The sequence below is a fragment of the Geotrypetes seraphini genome, chromosome 1 (genome assembly GCF_902459505.1).
Source record: "Geotrypetes seraphini chromosome 1, aGeoSer1.1, whole genome shotgun sequence".
In the NCBI taxonomy this organism is placed as follows: domain Eukaryota; kingdom Metazoa; phylum Chordata; class Amphibia; order Gymnophiona; family Dermophiidae; genus Geotrypetes; species Geotrypetes seraphini.
Window position 1 is genome coordinate 521,395,830 of NC_047084.1, and position 19,075 is coordinate 521,414,904.

The 19,075-nt window shown below is 43.2% G+C and overlaps 1 protein-coding gene across 3 annotated transcripts in view; it reads right to left on the reverse strand.

Moving 5' to 3' along the window:
- MEGF10 (multiple EGF like domains 10) overlaps positions 1-19,075 on the reverse strand; it is a 252,373-nt gene that overhangs the window by 159,255 nt on the left and 74,043 nt on the right. For all 3 annotated transcript variants that reach the window (XM_033928980.1, XM_033928978.1, XM_033928979.1), the window contains exons 4-5: positions 18,706-18,806; positions 11,599-11,691 (exon numbers count right to left, since the gene is read on the reverse strand). In XM_033928980.1, the coding sequence (XP_033784871.1) occupies positions 11,599-11,691; positions 18,706-18,806 (194 nt within the window). The remainder of the gene's footprint in view (positions 1-11,598; positions 11,692-18,705; positions 18,807-19,075) is intronic.

Below are 19,075 nucleotides of genomic sequence, written 5' to 3' on the forward strand. Positions count from 1 at the left end.
AATCGATGAACAACAGTCACTGCAAAAGCATATCAGCAACATCAATAACAAAACTCAGCAATATATTGGTATGGCACAAAATGATTGCAAACCAGAACACTGTACTGGAAAGAAAAATACTCTGTCATTTTTTTCTGGGCTGCATTTTGATACTTTATCACCGGCATGCCACGTGCCTTGTAGGCGGAGCCTGCATGTCCGTTATAGCCGAATAAAACAACAGCTAAAAGCAACTCTGGGGACCAAAATAGTTGTCCGGTATATCTGAAAGTCCATTATATACGAGTCCAGTGATTTTCTGTATGTTTATAATGGCGCTTGGCCAGGACCAGCGGACCTCGTCTGCTATATGTGAGGTTCCATTATAAGCAAGTCCGGTATAACAGGATTATACTGTAGGTCAATTTTTTTTTTTTTTTTCAGCTTCACTCACTTTGTTAAAGTTTCCTGATCCATGCACTAAACAAAGAAAATGTATCATTTCACCCAGTTCCTTTGAAACTTTGGAATCATATTGCTTTGTACCATCCACCCTAGAAACCTTCATTATACTATACTTTGGCTCTTTAAAAAAAAAAAAAAAAGTAGTGAGTGAGGATGTCCCATACTCTCCCAAAATAAACTGCTAAAGTACTTCTTACAGTACTCAATGGGGCTAGATTCACAAGACAAACCGATCGTGTACCGATCGGTTTGCGACCCCTCAGCGACCAAATTTCCCTCCGGCCCGATTCACTTACCTCGCTGCCGACCATCCTCTGATCCGTGCATGCAAATGAGGGGAGGGGCATTCAAAAGGAGGGAAGGCAGCGATTCACAACACAAAATTCTCGATCTGACTGGGCTGGCCGATCAACTCAAGAAGCGACTGCTGGGGACCAGTCCACACCTCTCTGCCGACTCTCCTGCTCCACTGCCACCCTGCACTCTGCCCTGCTCTCTGCTGCACCGATCTCGCTGCCTGTTTCAGGGGCTGCAGAAGCCCTGGGGCAATGGGGGGAGCAGTGCCTGTTGGCTCCCTGACAATTTGAAATAGCTCCTCTCGCCGCCCAGACTGATTTCTGCTGCCTTCCCTGCAGTGCGAGCCTGCAGGTTTAAAGCAGGGCTGCACGCCACAGTGCAGGCCCGCTTTAAACCCATGGGCTCGCACTGCAAGGAAGGAGGGAAGAGGCTGCCGCTGACGTAGATAACAGGAGGAGAGTCGGGGCCCAGAAAAAAAACCCCAGAAAAAAAAAAGGACACAAAACGCATGCGCAGGCCATCTACAGGAAAAGCAGATGGTCTGCGCATGCGCGGGGATTGCACACCAGCGATCCGGGTAGGCAGATGGGGCATTCCTCCGATCACCTCATCTGCATATTTAAGTTTGCAGAATTTGTCGGACCTGCCCAGATCAGGCCCAATCAGGCAGGTTGGTGAATCTAGCCCAATAACTCTTCACATATTTTGCAAAGGGAACCAACTGCTTTCATCCTAGATAACAAAAGAGGTAGCCAGCTTATGACACACAGTCAAAGGGAAGGCATATATATATATATATATATATATATATATATATATACACATATATATCGCCCAGGCAGTCCCTGCAGCATAGACGGAAGGGGGGAGGGGGCATTGGTTTAGTGAGGGTGAGAGGTGCCTAGGGCAGTGGAGGGGGGGAGGGGGCAGTGATGTAGTGAGGGTGAGAGGCGCCTGGGGCAGTGGCGCCCCTCCCATGCCCTCTTCTCTGTCCCACCCCACCCCCATCCGCTCCTTCACTGCCCCCTTCTGCCGCGCGTAGGCACACACCTTCCCCTGTACCTCTAACATTCCGGGCGTGAGCAGCAACTCTGAACCTGCTGCTCACACCAGTGTTGGCTTTTCCTCTGATGTCACTTCCTGGACCCACACCTAGGAAGTGACATCAGAGGAAGAGCCAGTGTTGGTGCGAGCAGCAGGTTGGGGTTGCTGCTCGCGCCTGGAATGTAAAAGAGGTATGGGGGAAGGGAGGGGGCATCACACACGGTAATGGGTGGTGGAGAAGGAGTGGGGAGGGGGGCAGAGAGGAGGACGGGAGCCAGTTCCCCCACCAAGGTGGCACCTGGGGTGGACCGTCCTCCCCCCACCTTACTATGTCACTGGGGAGAACCTGAAAAAGGAGATCCAGTGACCCTCACACTGCTGGGGCAGCAGATGAGCATAACAAATGTTATATGTACCTCCCCACATTGTTCTTTCATTATAATTACCCAATTTCCCCTCCCCCAAATCCTAGCATCCAGAAAGGTACTAAAGTGTATTGTCTGCTGCAATGGTCAAGTAATCCAGTAACACACTTACCTCCCCCCCCCAGCCCCCATTTTACTAAGCCATGATAGAGGTCTTTACTGCAATCCAGATTGCTAAAGGGTCTGACGCTCATAGAATTCCTATGAGCATTGGAGCATTTAGTGCCCCAGGCCGTGGTAAAAACCTCTATCGTGGCTTAGTAAAAGAGGGCCTAAATGACAGCAGATAAAGATCATCTGGGTGGCCAGAACCAAACCCATCACTCTGTGGAGGAAGGAAGATTTTGAGAATGGTAGAACCCTGAGTGAGAGGCCAGGAGGGGATGGCAAGGAAACAGATGAGAGGACAGTTATTATAGAGGATAGAAATATTGTCATGGGGAGTATGTTGAAGATGAAAGAGAATGGAGGACTGAATAAGGAATAAAATGGAGAATGAGAGAGAAAATGGAAATTTGATAGGTGGCTGAAAAGTGAAAAGAGGAGAAGAAAAGTAAGAGGCAGAAAAGAGCTAAAAAGGAATGATCAATATGTCATAGGCAGGTGTAGTGAGGGAACAAGCGGCAGTGAGGTGAAAAGACAAATGGACAGCAGCCGCTTGAAGGAAAATTAGCAGACAACAGATAGGAAAGCAGAAAAGAGAAACTGGAACAAGCATAATAGAAAAATAAAACATCCAGACTACATAGGTAGAATAAAAGGATATCTTTTTTTTATTATTTTAGTATTTATATTCTAGGGGGCTCATAATCAAAACAAAAAAAGTCTAAAAAGTGGTCTAAATCGGTATTTGGACAATCAAAAAGCCAGATCGTCCTAGTACTGATAATCAAAGAAGGTTTTAGACTATCTAAAACCAGCTTAGGCCTTTCCCCTGCCTCTAAATGCATAGAGTGAAAAGAGGCGTTTTTAAGAGGAGGGGAAAGGGCAGGTGGGCGGGAGGTGGGCCAATCTAGACTTAGTCTTACAGCAGGTATAACCAAAAGGTGTAACAGGTTGCCTAGTCGGCACTTATACGTTTTAACTTAGACCAAGTCAAAACAGGTATAAGTGCCAAAAAGGGGCTACTGAGCTGATTGCGGCTGCCACGATCAGCACGGCGGCCAACCCAGCTCATGTGCCTAAGGCCCCGCCCACAAGAGGGGCCTAAGGCAACTTCATTTTGGACGTTTGTTTTGAGAATGGACATTTTCATTCTTCTACTTTCAGCGTTTAGGGCGTAGGCCAAAAGGGGACTTAGACGTTTTTTTTTATTATGCCCCTCCAAGTGGTTTACATTCAGGTACTCAAGTATTTTCCCCTAACTGTCCTGGTGGGCTCACAATCTATCTAATGTACCTGGGGCAATGGGGGGATTAAGTGACTTGCTCGGAGCCACACATTCCCCACTATTTTTAGTGTTTTAGATGGAATATGGATAATAATTAGCAAAAATATTGTTTAATTTTGACATACTTGCAGAATTTTCCAGAATTTAGTCATTTTGAATTTTTTACACTGAATTCCACCAGGAGTAACAGATGAATAAAAGAATATACATGGATACACATTCACACATACAGATATACACAATGTATACAGATATAAGCACATATAAACCCCAGTGTGCACACACACACACACAAACTGTGTGCGCATGTACTGTGAAACATATCACACAAAAATACAGAAACATGGCTATCATGCTGCTGTACAGGGCCATGGTGCGCCCTCACCTGGAGTACTGCATGCAGCACTGGTCGCCATACATGAAAAAGGACACGGTACTACTTGAAAGGGTCCATAGAAGAGCAACTAAGATGGTTAAGGGGCTGGAGGAGTTGCCGTACAGTGAAAGATTAGAGAAACTGGGCCTTTTCTCCCTCGAACAGAGGAGATTGAGAGGGGACATGATCGAAACATTCAAGGTACTGAAGGGAATAGACTTAGTAGATAAGGACAGGTAGTTCACCCTCTCCAAGGTAGGGAGAACGAGAGGGCACTCTCTAAAGTTGAAAGGGGATAGATTCCATACAAACATAAGGAAGTTCTTCTTCACCCAGAGAGTGGTGGAAAACTGGAACGCTCTTCCGGAGTCTGTCATAGGGGAAAACACCATCCAGGGATTCAAGACAAAGTTAGACAAGGACAAGGACAAGGACGTATGCTGGTAGGGTTAGTCTCAGTTAGGGCGCTGGTCTTTGACCAGAGGGTCGCCGCGGGAGCGGACTGCTGGGCACGATGGACCACTGGTGTGACCCAGCAGTGGCAATTTTTATGTTCTTATGTTCATAATCAAAACAAATGTCTAAGAGCTCCTTTTACTAAGCTAGCGTTTTTAGCGCACGCAGGATTTTAGTGCACACTAAACCCGCACCACGTGGCTAGAATTAACGCCAGCTCAATGCTGACGTTAAGGTCTAGCATGCGTGGCAATTCAGCATGTGCTATTCTGCACGTTAAAGTCCTAACGCAGCTTTGTAAAAGGATCCCCAAGTCCTTTTTGGGTCTAGGGCGCTAGTAGCCCAAAGTTGGCAGCGTCCAAAGTCCATTCTCGGAAAATACATCCAAAAATGGGTTTTTTTCCCAAAAATCATCTACTTCTACGTCCAGCTGTTTGATCGTCCAGACCGCTAATATGTCTATCTTTATACTACATTTATACTACATACTCATTCAAAAAATTGTCCAAGTCCCAAACACCTAGAACAAGACCTTTTGGATGTTGAAGGGGGCCAGCAAAGTGATAGACTGGCCACCCAGACATGGCAACCGAGTAGTGGGTCCAGAGGAAGGCTACTAAAATGGTGTGTGCTCTTCATCATTAGGCGTAAGGGGACAGACTTAAAAGATCTCAATCTGTATACTCTGGAGGAAAGGCGGGAGAGGAGAGATATGATAGAGACGTTTCAATACCTACATGATGTAAATGCGTATGAGTCGAGTCTCTTTCATTTGAAAGGAAGCTCTGGAATGAGAGGGCATAGGATGAAGTTAAGAGGTGATAGGCTCAGGAGTAATCTAAGGAAATACTTTTTTCCAGAAAGGGTGGTAGATGCATAGAACAGTCTCCCGGTAGAGGTGGAGTACACTTTTGGTGGAATTCACTACTACTTATACTGATTTGTACCTGATATTACAGTGTCCCATTGGTCGTTCTCTCTTCATCAAGTCTGAGAGATGCCTATTATATCTAACTCTTGATTTACTTCTGTACATTCTTACTCTCCTAAGTTATGTTTTAGAATTCTAGAATATTTAAATATCTGAATTTGGCTAGTATCTCTGGTAGGCTAGTATCTCTGGTAGGGAGAACGAGATGGTACTCTCTAAAACTGAAAGGGGATAGATTCATAAGAAAGGGGATAGAAACATAAGGAAGTTCTTCACTCAGAGAGTGGTAGAAAACTGGAACGCTCTTTCGGAGTCTGTCGTAGGGGAAAACACCCTCCAGGGATTCAAGACAAAGTTAGACAAGTTCCTGCTGAACCAGAACGTACGAAGATAGGGCTAGTCTCATTTAGGGCGCTGGTCTTTGACCAAGGGCCACCGCGTGAACGAACTGCTGGGCACGATGGACCACTGGTCTGACCCAACAGTGGCAATTCTTATGTTCTTACCATATTTCAAACCATGTGCTCCTTAAAGGCTTCAGCTTTCCCCAGTAACTATCACATTGGGTTGCCTAGAAATGCTGTGGTGGGTAACACCTAATGGTCCAAATTTAGGATCTAGGATTGCAGGGTTCCAGAAAAAGCCGTAGTGTATAACCCCTGATGAAGGACTGTCACTTCAGAGGGCAATTTTTAAAGCCATTCCCATGCATAAAATGAGTTTTATATATAGAAATATAGGCCCTCGTTTTACAAGCCCTATTCATATTTGAGGCATGCATCAACCAGCACTTAAATATTCATCTTGAATAAACATCCATGTCCTCATTTCACAAAGCTGAAATGTACACATCTCAAACGCAAGTGCGTACAAAAGGCAAAGAAGTGTGGTTTGGTCATATTTCGGTTGGGGCAAGGGCTTGGCAGGTAAATACACACTTATTCCCCATTTCAGAAGGGGACTTAGGGCTCCTTTTACAAAGGTGCGTGTTTTTAGCGCACACACCGGATTAGCGTGCGCTAGCTGGAAAAACTACCGCCTGCTCAAGAGGAGGCGGTAGTGGCTAGCACGGGCGGCATTTTAGCACGCGCTATTCCGCGCATTAAGGCCCTAGCGCGCCTTTGTAAAAGGAGCCCTAAATGTCTGTATCCTAAAAGATCAATTGGGAGTTACACCTGCTGCCAAGCACATTTAGAATTTGGGAAGCAGCTGCTACTGAGCAGCACTCCACTGGAGGGATTAGAGCAGTGTATTGCATCCTGGGATTTCAGGTGTGCCGCGGCACACTGGGGAGGAAGAGAGGCACCGGCGAGAGGCAAATCCTGTAGACAATAAGCCAGTGCCTCTCCTTCTCTCTGGCCCTCTTCTCTGTTGGCTCCACCTACTGGCGTCTCAGGGCCCATCTGGAGGGCCTTCTTGCATGCGCAGATTCCAATGTGATGATGTCACACATGCACACGATGTCATCACAGCGATGTCCGCGCTTCCGGATGCCTTGAGCTGCGGCCACTATGTTTAGTGTGCTGCGGCTCGAGAAAGTTTGTGGGACACTGGATTATAGGGTGCTGCACTTTTTAATCCTCCAGGGACTTTTGTCTCCCCCCAAATGCCAAACCAGCAAGGGAAATTATGACAGTATCGGGATAATATATGGTTATGTTTCTAAAGTCACAAAGGTAATCAGGTATGTGCTAGAACATATCAGTTTATGGGCTGGCTTTGAACCCATCACTGTTTTCTGCATTTATTTTGCTAAAATGAATGCTTATGGTGCACTCACCTGGAACATAAACATTCGTTTCTCCTGTATTTTAGAGCAGACTATAGGTTGGCAGATTCTGTTCTAATTACTTGTGAAATTTAAGATGCACTGACCTGCACAACTCAATTTTCTCTTTTATGACAAGTTTCAAGTTTATTTAGTTTCTTTGATTACCTCGCATAGTCCAAATCCAATGCGATTTACATAAGTTCCAAAGTTATGTAAAATATAAAAACCAACAAACATAACATTCATTCCTAATACAATATTACATATCAGGAGGGAAGTGGTAAACAACAATTAACATAAATACAATTAAAAAACCTAAAAGTAAAAAAAACCAGGGGAGGATTAATCCACAGAAGGTAGAGGAACAAATATCCGCTTGATTCTATTAGATTGTCTTCCTGAAACCATTATAGGTTATGACAGATCTATTGGAAAGCGTCCTTGAATAGTCAGCTCTTTAGGAGACTTTTAAACTTGCTAAGTGATTTTTCTTCTCTTATATTGAGTGGAAGTGAATTCCAAATTTGTGGAGCTGTTTAAAATGAGGTGGATAATCTCTGAAAATTGCCAACATTATCCGTGAAACAAACAAGAAAAGCCAAACGAAGTCCCAATATGTTTACTTAGCTGGATGACAAAGCTAGGGTCCCGACTAGGATCCCAGTTTTGGCTCTTGGATTGCCTTCTTCAGGGGGCAAACAAGTAAATGCAGAAAGCCTAATATCCATCCACCGGCGAAGCACTGAACGTAAACATTCATTACCTCCAGCCTGGAAAATAGCGACCAAAGACCAAAGGGCACGCACAAAACATTATCTGTGGGCAGGCTTACATTCATAGTTCTGCTATACACATAATCTTAAAACAAAACAGGGGAAACAAAACCACAAACTCAAAGCACAATTCCACAATGTTTTCATACACATAATCTTACCCACACATTAGAAAGGCATGGTTGGAGGAGGCAGTAGACTAATGCACCTACTTCTGAATTATTTTGTATGCATACTTTTCCAGACTCAGTTTTCAAAGAGAAAATGTTTTCTTTGAAACTTGATGTGCAACATGCACCTGCAGACTTTACAGATAAGCACATTGTATGGGAAGTTGGATGGATGTAACTATAAGGGAAAATTACACTCATGGTGGCCTGATTCCGACTGAGCGGCAGTATAGAAGAACAAGAGGAAACCATGAGATAAAAAAAGACCAGAGAAAACAATTTAGATAAACATCTGTCTGAAATATTTTACCTATAGTGGATTTTTCCTGGAGGCAACACATGGACCAGGTACTTTCTTGAGGTTTCTTCTAGCCCTGTCTTTTTGTGATTGTATATTAGAATCAGAAATAGCTCTTAGAATCTTTCATCTTTGTAACTTATCTCTTAGAATAACTGAACAGTTCATCAAATCTAGTATCTTTCCATTTGGGCTTCCAGAAAAGCAGTCACCCACAAACTCCAATGCAATCATATTCCTGTAGCTTGATTTGAAAGCTTTCCTGACAGAGCTGATGGATAAGCTGACTTACCAGCTCCAGGGCTCATGTTCAACATGCTTTTTGTCCCAACAAATGACATTGACCCATGTCTATTGTGTCTGATCAATAAACCACTCTTAAAATAATGTGGTCCTAATAAATGTCACAGCCTGTAAAGGACAGTTGATAAAATAATGCTAAGGTTTCAAACCCCACAGTTAAGCCAAATTTTTCTTATTTCAAGAAAAATATAAATGGAATCTTATACCACATGCATAACAATCCATCTCTACAGAAGAGGATCCGAAAGGGCAAAAGGCCTGGATTAAATATTTCCTCTACACTCACAATATGAGAGAAAATCTTTAATATATCCAGTGAGAAGTGCCAGTTTCTTAGTTTCATTGTTTTGGGGTTGTCGTTTTTTTGGGGGGTGCAAATTTTATTTATGAGGCACTGATATAGTGTACATAGAAAACAGGATACCAAACAACAAGTAAACATAAAATGTAGTAGTCATGACCAAAGGTTACAAAAACAGACAAATACAGTCAGCATCCTCAGGGGGGAATCAGGAAGTTACATCAGAGAGATGACTCAGAGCCAATGAAAGCAAAGGGAATGAGTTGCTGCTTGCAGTATCTGTCTGAAGTTCCAACAAAGCTCTTCCAGAAATAAAATTAAAAAAAAGAGCATGGGAGAATTTTATCTGTAGAATCCACGGAATGGTGAGTGGCTAGCAGTCATTCTCTAAATACTATCTAATGTGGCTACCTGTTACAACATGCAGAATTGTCCTGTACTTTGTGGCACAATGACCCCCTCATTCCATAACAGGTCACCTACATTTAAGTGCATTTGCATGCTTAAATTTACAGAATAATGCATCCAAATAGACAGGTGTACACTTCTGCACGTAAATAGCAGTAGTGCACCTAACAATTTTATAATTATGCACCAAAAATGACTTAGCGTGTAATTGTTAGGGGGATATTCAGAGAGGCGGGACATGTCATATGGGGGGCCGACAATTACACCAGCTGTTTACAGAATACTGTAAGTTGCGCACATAAGTGCAGCATTTAGGCATGTCTATTTACTCAAGCTATAGAGAATGGTGTAATTGTGTTCACACCAGTATTCTATAAGAATTCTTGTGCACTTAAGTGCTCTTATAGAAAAGTTGCAATGCCTGTGCAAACTATGCACCCAAATGCTGGTGCCAGGGTATAGAATTGCCTCCTGAGTGACCAAGAGGAAATATTAAGTTCTTGTGTCATACCAACATCTCACCAACCCACGTTGCTCAAGTTAAGCACCCTATTTCAGAAGCTGGTCAACAAAAACCACATTTCCTTTTTTAAAAGAGGCAAAGTACCAATTGCAGTCTACAGCAGTACAATGACATGAAAACAACATTTCTTTCCCACTCTGCCCGAAAAGTGGAAGCACGCCAAAGCTCAGGTCCCAAGCACTGATTCAGCAGCCTGCAAACAAAATACTCTTGCCCTTAGCTAATCCCTGCTTGCAGCAAAGTAAACCAATGAGAAATTCAGTCCAAGCCTGCCACACAATTGGTATGTGGAAATGTTAAAATCCCAGGGGATCTCGCACGTCAAGGTACAATAAAGGGTCTTTCACAGCCCCAATTGAGCACAAATTACAGGGTGATTTATTTTTGTACTTTTGTTGAAATTTTACAAAGCTTCAAATAGCTATTTAAGGGAAGTACAACAAAAAGTGAAGCAAATACATTTAACTCTAAGTTGATGCTATGGTGCACCGCATAAAATAATTAAGTTCCATAGTATTCTGCCTCTTCTTCACCTTCATTAAAATTCAATGTCTAATTTAAAGCCTCCAGGCTAATCTGCCAAAGATCTAGGCCCTAACTTTAAGAGCTATTTAAAAATTATCCCCTGAGGAGTGCTTAAATTTAAAAATCACATTGCAGAAAGTTCCTAAAAGCAGGCAAAGCTAAGACAGGGGCCAGGTCAGAAGGATGAAGGTAGGCACTTAAACTTAGGTAAGTTCTATCTTAAATTTAGGAGCCTAAAATAATGTTAGGCACCTATAATTGGATGAAAATAGGCACTTCAAGGGAAATTCTATAAACGGCACCCTACCAATGCCTAAGTTAATTGAGAAATGCCTTTTGAAACGGCAAGCAATGCTAAATTTAAAGCGTCTACCAGCGCCTAAATAAAAGACATCGGAATAGCGCCTCCAGAGGTGCCTACTGGTATCTAACATCATTATAGGTTTGGCTTACATCGGAAGTGGCGTTAGGTGCCACGGAGCGCCCACGTAGGAGCGATTCAGGGCAAAGATAGGCACCAGAAATGTAGGCCTTGAAAACCCTGGCTTACATTTCTGGTGCCTATCTTTCCCGGAGACACAATTCTCTAAACAGCGCCATTGCACGATTAAAACGTGATCAGTGGCCACTTTGGAGGCAGCCACCGATATTGTCGCCATTTAGAGAATCCAAGCCTTCATGTAATTTGATACAAAATTTTATAGACCATTTATGTACTCAGTATTGGGTTTAAAGTGGTATAAATCAAAAGCACAACTCAGATTTCTTAATTCCAGTGGCTCAGCCCCTTTGACTATGAGGCTCTGTATTACGACGTGTATAATTTTGTCAGTTAGAGCACTCACTAAGTTTGCTTATGATAAAGTGCTGCCATCCTGCTGAGAAAGAACAACACATGAAGAGATTGGCACTAATGTATTTATCAACAACTGCGTCTTATTCTTCTTCTCAAAAACTGTATGGTTCTCTCTGAGGAGGGCAAATTCATACAGCCTTGCCTAATTCTAGCACCAGTTAAATAAATGACCCACGAGAGCTCTAAGTTCTCAATCTCCTACCAAAACGAGTGTTCATATTTTAAGGAGAGACATACGAGGAATGATGCTCAAAAACTGCCAGCTTAGAGGGACAATTTAGACAGACAAGAGCAGGTGAAGTCTTACCACTGGAGCAGTTCGGCCCACCCCAGCCAGGTTCGCACTGACAGGTGTTTGGTGCAATGCAACGGCCATGTACGCATTTATCAGAGCAGTGAGCTGTCAAAGAAAGAAACCAGTCATAAACAAGAAAAATAAGATTCGTGGTACAGCTGTTTCATATTCTTGTATCAAATGCCATCTAAAAACAAGAACAATGACAGCAAGTTCATGGTTTACAGTTGTCCTAATGCATTTGGCAGACACAGTAAAATGCACTCTGAAATTCAGCATTTTGGTCTTATTTCACAGCCGGCTTGTATCCTTTCATACGGATGGCAGAGATGAAAATGGTAACAGAATTCAAAAATGCATGGGATAAACACAAAGGGTTCCTATGTGGAAAGAGAATGAAATCAAAACAAGACTTAGCATTGCTTAAATGGTAACTCCAGTATTTGGGAAATTAGGCTAATGCCGGACAGACTTCTACGGTCTGTGCCCTGATTATAGCTAGACAGATTTAGATGGGCTGGGCTGGGCTTTGACAGGAACTGCAGTAGTTGGGGAATACCGGACGTATCGAGGTGGAAGAAGATATTTTCCTTCGCCAAGAACCCTCAGCTACAAGAGGGCATCCGCTTAAACTCAGGGGCGGGAAATTTCATGGTGACACCAGAAAGTATTTCTTCATCGAAAGAGTGGTTGATCATTGGAACAAGCTTCCGATACAGGTAATCGAGGCCAACAGTATGCCAGATTTTAAGGGTAAATGGGATGCCCATGTGGGATCCCTAAGAGGGTGGAGTTAAGGATGGGTCATTAGGAGCGGGATCTCCAGGAGAGCAGACTTAGGGGGGTGGGTCTGTGGAGTGGGCAGACTTGATGGGCTATGGCCCTTATCTGCCATCATTTTTCTATGTTTCTATGTCCAGTGCCAGGCAGACTTCTATGGTCTGTTTTCCTGAAAATGGCAAGAACAAATCAAGACCAAGAATATGTTATATTCTATCATATGCTATGAGTTTGCCTTATTGGGCAGACTGGCTAGACCATGCAGGTCTTTTTCTGCCATCATCTATTGTGTTATTATAGTGCTCATTTTTGAAGTATACTCAAAACACACTTATTCCACGGACAGAATCCTTAACACACCCTCTTACACTTCTTCAACTCCCATCAATGCACGTGAATCTCCACCTACTCCTTCTTATTGTACTCTCCCAACCCGTTACATCAAGGACCTGAATTTGGTTTTATGTTGTTTTTCCTTCCTATTTTTGCCTGTAAATAAATATTACCTTCCTCCTGTACACTCATGTATATTCCTGCCAACCTCAATGACCTGTACATTCCTAAACTGTTAACTCCAAAGACTTCATTGTTTGTAACCTTAATTAACTGATGTGAACAGCCTAGAACTCCCTGAGTATGGCGGTATATAAAATAAAGCTATTATTATTATTATCTCAAAAGGCCAAAATGTAAGGTTACCTGTCCAGATTTCCCTAGACATGTCCTCCTTCTCGAGGACATGTCCAGGGGTTCGGATGGCTTTTCAAAACCCGGCACTCTGTCCGGGTTTTGAAAAGCTTTCAAGGTAGCAGCGATGTCGGGATGGCGTCTGTGCATACGCAGATGCAATGAGGCGACACCATACCGCTAGTGTGCAACGTCATCACGTCACACCAGTGCATGCGCAGATGTCCTCCTGACAAGTGACCAGGTTGAGGGATTACAGGGCTGGAGGTGGGGCTGGGGGCAGAATGGGGCGTGACTCGAGCAGAACAGGGCGGGCTTGGGGGCGGGGCCATGGATTTTCATTCTCTAAAATCTGGTAACCCTACCGAAATGAATATCCATATGTTTAATTCCCCAAGTGGTTGCTGTCCCACTCCCTCTCTCCTGAAAGTGAAACTGGAAGGGGATACCAGACTCTGAGACAGTTTCAGGTATTATGGGCAATCTTAACAGAGCAGGAAGCTGATCTGAGAGGTAGGCTAGTGGTTAGTTATTCGGAAAATTTATCTGATCCTTCAATCTCGCTCTTCTCTTACCTCTTCTTACTGAGCTGGGCCATTTTAGAAAAAAGATAGTAGTCTTTCGGGTTCAAAAATGGACATTTTCTCCACCCAATTTTTGGATTTTTCTCAAAATGCCCAGAGTTGGACTTAGACATCCTATCAAAATTGCCCCTCCACATTTCCAAACTAAAATTAAATCAAAACAACTGCTGACCATGGCCATCTCTAGAGCTCAGGCAGCAGCACAGATTTTTATGCAGTAGCAAGGGACACCCAGGTTCAGATCCTTCACACCACTGAAGTGATACATTCCTGTCCAGTCAACAAGCAAAGCTGAAGGTATATCCCATCCAGCCTTGTTGATAGAGTTTTCTTGAATTGCTCATGTATGCTCTTTGGGGGAGCCTAGAATATAATTTGCAACTTATATGCATACTATGCATACTTCTCTCAGCTGCCTCAACCATGACTATCCCAAGATTCTGTGATCCACCAAGGTTTGGCCTTCTCCCATTCTATACTCGTTCAATCAATGGGCTTCTTCTCCCTTGAAAAGAGGAGACTGAGAGGGGACTTGATTGAAATGTTCAAAATACTGAAGGGAATAGACTTAGTAGAGAAAGACAGACTGTTCACCCTCTCCAAGGTAGAGAGAACAAAAGGGCACTCTCTAAAGTTGAAAGGGGATAGATTCCGTACAAACATAAGGAAATTCTTCTTCACCCAGAGTGTGGTGGAAAGCTGGAATGCTCTTCCGGAGTCTGTTATAGGGGAAAAGACCCTCCAGGGTTTCAAGACAAAGTTAGACAAGTTCCTGCTGAACAAGAACGTGCGCTGTTAGGGCTAGTCTCGGTTAGGGTGCTGGTCTTTGACCTGAGGGCCGCCGCGTGAGCAGACTGCTGGGCAGGATGGACCACTGGTCTGACCCAGCAGCGGCATTTCTTATGATGTTCTCACAGCACATTAGAGAGAGTCAATTCAACAACACATTCAAGCTGCATAGAATTAATCCATCAAAACATTCCAGCTACCTCAGGATAAGGGCCATCTCATCTTTATTACTATCATCATAGCTCCATTCCTCTTCTCATCCTCCCTGCTGGAGTCACACTGATCCCAATTCTGGCCATTCAAGTCAACTCTCACCCCATCTATATACATAAGCCTGTTATCCTTTCTACAACTATCCCTAGATTTCTCTTTTCTCTGTCTTTTATCCATGTTTCATGTTCTGCACGGAATGCTTGCTCTCTTTCTAACAAACTTTCCTATATTCAAGAACTAGTCCCTTCATTTTCATGTTTTCAGACCAGGCTTTCTCGTAAGGACCTTGCTTCAATTGTTGCTCTCTCAGTAAAAAAAAAAAAGTTACTTTTACTACATACCTTATTCACAACCCAATTTGTTCATCTTTCCCTCCCCTCCTCCTTATAGATAGAGAATGGAAGAAGAGCCCTAGTAACTATGACTATGGCAGTGTCATCCTGCTACTTTCCCCATCCTCTAGGTATCAGACCCCTCTTCCTCCTTTATCCTACTCTTTTTCTTCCTTTTAAACCTACTCCGTCAAATTATTGCACCTGCTATCTCTCCAGGTAGTTCTCTTCTATTAGTGCCCTCATAAGTCCCTTTTCTTCCTCATTAATTTCAACTCCTAACTTTCCTTCTTCCTTGAACATTCAGCCCATTACATCCATCCATACTGATGACCCCTCTGGCTTTTATGCCTCAAACCTCTTTGCCTATATCTCCTTTACAATCCAATTATATCCTATTGCCCCATTTGTCAACACGGCCACTACCTTGATTTGGTCCTTTCCTCCAACTGCTCTCTCTTAAGTTAGTCCACCTGTGTTCTTCCCTTATCTGGCCACCATCTGATAAATTTCAAACATGATGATCCTCCCACAGTGTCATCTAGTCACCACAAATCTCTGGGAATCTCCTCGCTAATGGCCCTTGTATCTTCTCCACTACTATCTCTCTTCTCCTCCATAAACTTGTCAGAATCTGTTGATAAAGCAGTTTCTTTTTATGATACTTTATTGTCCTTTCCACTGGACACACTCATCAATCATTCCTCACTGTGTAAATCAGTGTTCTTTAACCTTTTGATACCTATGGATCGGCAGAAATAAAAATTATTTTGTGGACCAGCACTGGTCTGCGGACCGGCAGTTGAAGAACACTGGGCTAAGTCGTGCCCATCTCCACCCAATCGCCGCACCAGACCCCACCCCCAAAATAGTACTAATTGTAACACCATTTTTTCCATTCATTTTTCATATATACACACAATATAATCGTATTAACAACACATAATGGTTAACCACAAAATTAAAATACACAAAGCATACTTTTTAAACATTCATTCCTACCAGAAAATGCATTCCTACCATGCAAATGCAGGACCAAAAACTAAAAGTACTAATATTTACAAACAAATTCTAAGATGCAACACTGTGCATGCAGTACAACCCCAGAGGAAAAGAAACAAATGCATTTCTTCCTGAACAGACAGCAGAAGTAAATCAATCACTAAATAAAAACATTCCCCCTGCCGTTGTTGTCTCTCTCCCTCTATGCTGTGACCCTCCCCCCCCCCTCCCCCGGTGTTATCTTCAGGTCAGCTCATGATGTGATCAACACGGCTTCTTCAGGCTGGCTCCCTGAGTGCTGCATTGCACATAACTGTGGGCTGCCTTGCACAAAGCTATGGAAGCCTTCCCTCTGATGTTGCAACGTCAAAGAGAATGCTTCCGGTTCAGGCGCAGGATGCGCGTAGGAGCTTTTTCCCATGGCTTTGTGCAATGCAGCAATCAGGGAGCCAGCCCGAAGACACCGTGTTGAAGTGGCTGAAGAACACTGTCTTCTGCCCGATGGACGTGCCAGCCCTGTGAACTGGCAGAAAATTTCTGCGGACCGGCACCGGTCCATGGACCGGCGGTTGAAGAACACTGGTGTAAACCATATCAAACCCCAGCCTTGTGTAGAGACCCCTGGGATTCTGCCTTGCTTAGATGGCAGAGATCTCTAGTGGCTCTACTAATTATGTTGTGGCCCTTTTATACCCATGCAGTTTCCAGAACAAGGGAAGGACTCTCCTGACTCGTGAGACAATGACAGGAGAAGGTTTTGCTTAGAAGAAATGGTATAATTAACAAGCCCAAAAGATGTTGCTTATCTTTGGCTCACTGGCCATTGAACCACAAAGGAAGGGGGAAGAGGTTTTTGGCTGGCCAAGCCAATGAATCAGAGCACTGAGAAAATCCAATGTACAATAATGTAATCGAGATGAGAAAGGAAGCATCTCTGAAGTACGAGAAAGCAGCAGGGTACCCCTGATTCTAGAAAAGAAGGAGAGGATACATCAGATCTGGAAGGGAGGGCCAGGTTCTCAGAAGGAACTGAATCTGTGATCACATCTGAGCTCAATCCAGCTGTGCAAAGTATCTATTGGAAAAAGGAGATAGTAGGATGCATGCTTAACATGGGTGAAACTCCAAGACTAAAAAGAACTGCTCTGTTTTAAGGTTTGATTGCTGTATATGTGTGCAGGTCTATCCTAATTTTTATGGAGTTTTTGTTTTCTTTTCCTTTTTTTTTTAAATTCTTTATTCATTTTAATAACATACAAAGTGCATACAAAAATACAACAATTGGCACCAAATAACAGCACTTATTACTAACAATAATAATATAAACATCTTTTCACCTCCCCCCTCCCATCCCTCCCTCCCAATCTGGATTGGTGTAAAACTCAATAAAATGGAAGGCTTGAACTATTGATTGGTGGATACAAAATCTACTAAAAGGCCCCAAATCTTATTAAAATTTTTACCATAACCCTTTATTTCTAAATTCATACATTTGTATCGATAACACAAGCACAGGGATTCCCACCAAAAGATGTGATTCAGTCTATCACAATTCCACACCCTCTGTGTCACTTCACGTTCTAAACTAAATAGAAACCTATGCCATGCACACCCCTCTGTCGAATTCCAAAGTCCATCCGTTTTTGTTTTCATAGTTTTAAAAATTATTTTAGAGTTGTAAACCACCATGATCCCCTGTGAACAGACTCTATAGCAAATTCTTAATAAATGAAATACCTGAAAATGTTTGATAGTTTTCTGTTCGGCCATTATTGTTTTTGTTACTTACGCCTTAAGACTTTAAGAAAGCCTTTGCTTCAGAACAACATCTGGCCTAAACTATTTCATTTGGGGAAGGGAATATAAAGAGAGTTGCTTTTTGTGTCAATAGCCTTCCAGTTTTTACTGATTCCAACCTGGAACCCTAAATTCCCAGAGAGTTAAACCTGCAAAAGCCAGTTTTACTTCCCTGATATTTTACTCCTAATGTACTGCACAGTAGGACAATAGCAGCTGTGAGAGTTCTCAGGCTGGCAGGGGTTACACTTGGCTCACTTCTCGTGCTTACTTCCTGTATGATTCCTGCACTCACTCTGATTAAAATCCCATTCCCATGCTGACTTCATACTTTTCAGATATACACACGTTTCATCTAGGCTATTGCACCTTCCCAGTAAGTCTGCTATATCCATCTTACAACCATGGCGGGAGGGGGGCTGGGCTCAAGCCCCTTCAAAACTCCAGCACCCCCTTTTATCTTGCTGGTAGGAATGCCAAGCCCTACCAGCCAAAGAACTACAGTCACTGCTTCCAGCTGTTTGCTTCTTGTTCTGAGTATGTTGGGACTTATCATGCATGCTTTGAGCATGCATGAGAAGTTCTAGCATGCTCAGAGCAGAAAGGAAGCAGCAGGGAGTGGTGACACTATAGTAATTTGGCTGACAGGGCTCAGCATCCCCGCCATCAAAAGTACAATTAGTGTGCCTACATGTCATGGGAGGAAAGGAATACTTTCCCCCCCCCCCATTACAGTCCACCCCTGGGCCCCTCTATTGCAGAGATGGCTATGCTACTGCTTCAACCACTAGTGTCCCTTTGCCACACTCATCTCCCTCCTCCAACAGGCTCCACCCCCACTTCATTCTCTGTTCTTAGGTTGTCTTCTATGACAAAATACACAAGATTAATCTTCATAAGTGTTATATTTCAAGACACAAAAGTTTTGCACTTACGGACACATATTTCCCTGTTTTCATAAAATCCAGGGCAGCACTGGGATTTGCGCCTGTACATGGTTTTTTCTCCACGCCTATATGCTATCCGATAACTGATTCTGAAAAAGCAAGGATGATGGTATTACATGTCTTACAAAAAATGTTGATTCAAACTAGCATTGGATACAAAAAGAGCAAAGCTGGACCAATGAGTTGGACTATTGTTGGACAAAGCCAACGGTAGTCTAATATGATATGATCAAGCCTTTGAGAGCAGATGACCATCCCTTACTGGTAGAAAAAATGGTATTGAAAGGTTCAGCAATCAAGAACGCATCTCATTCAGCATCTCAGTAGAGGGAAAAGTATCCCTTCCCTTGCCAGCAGA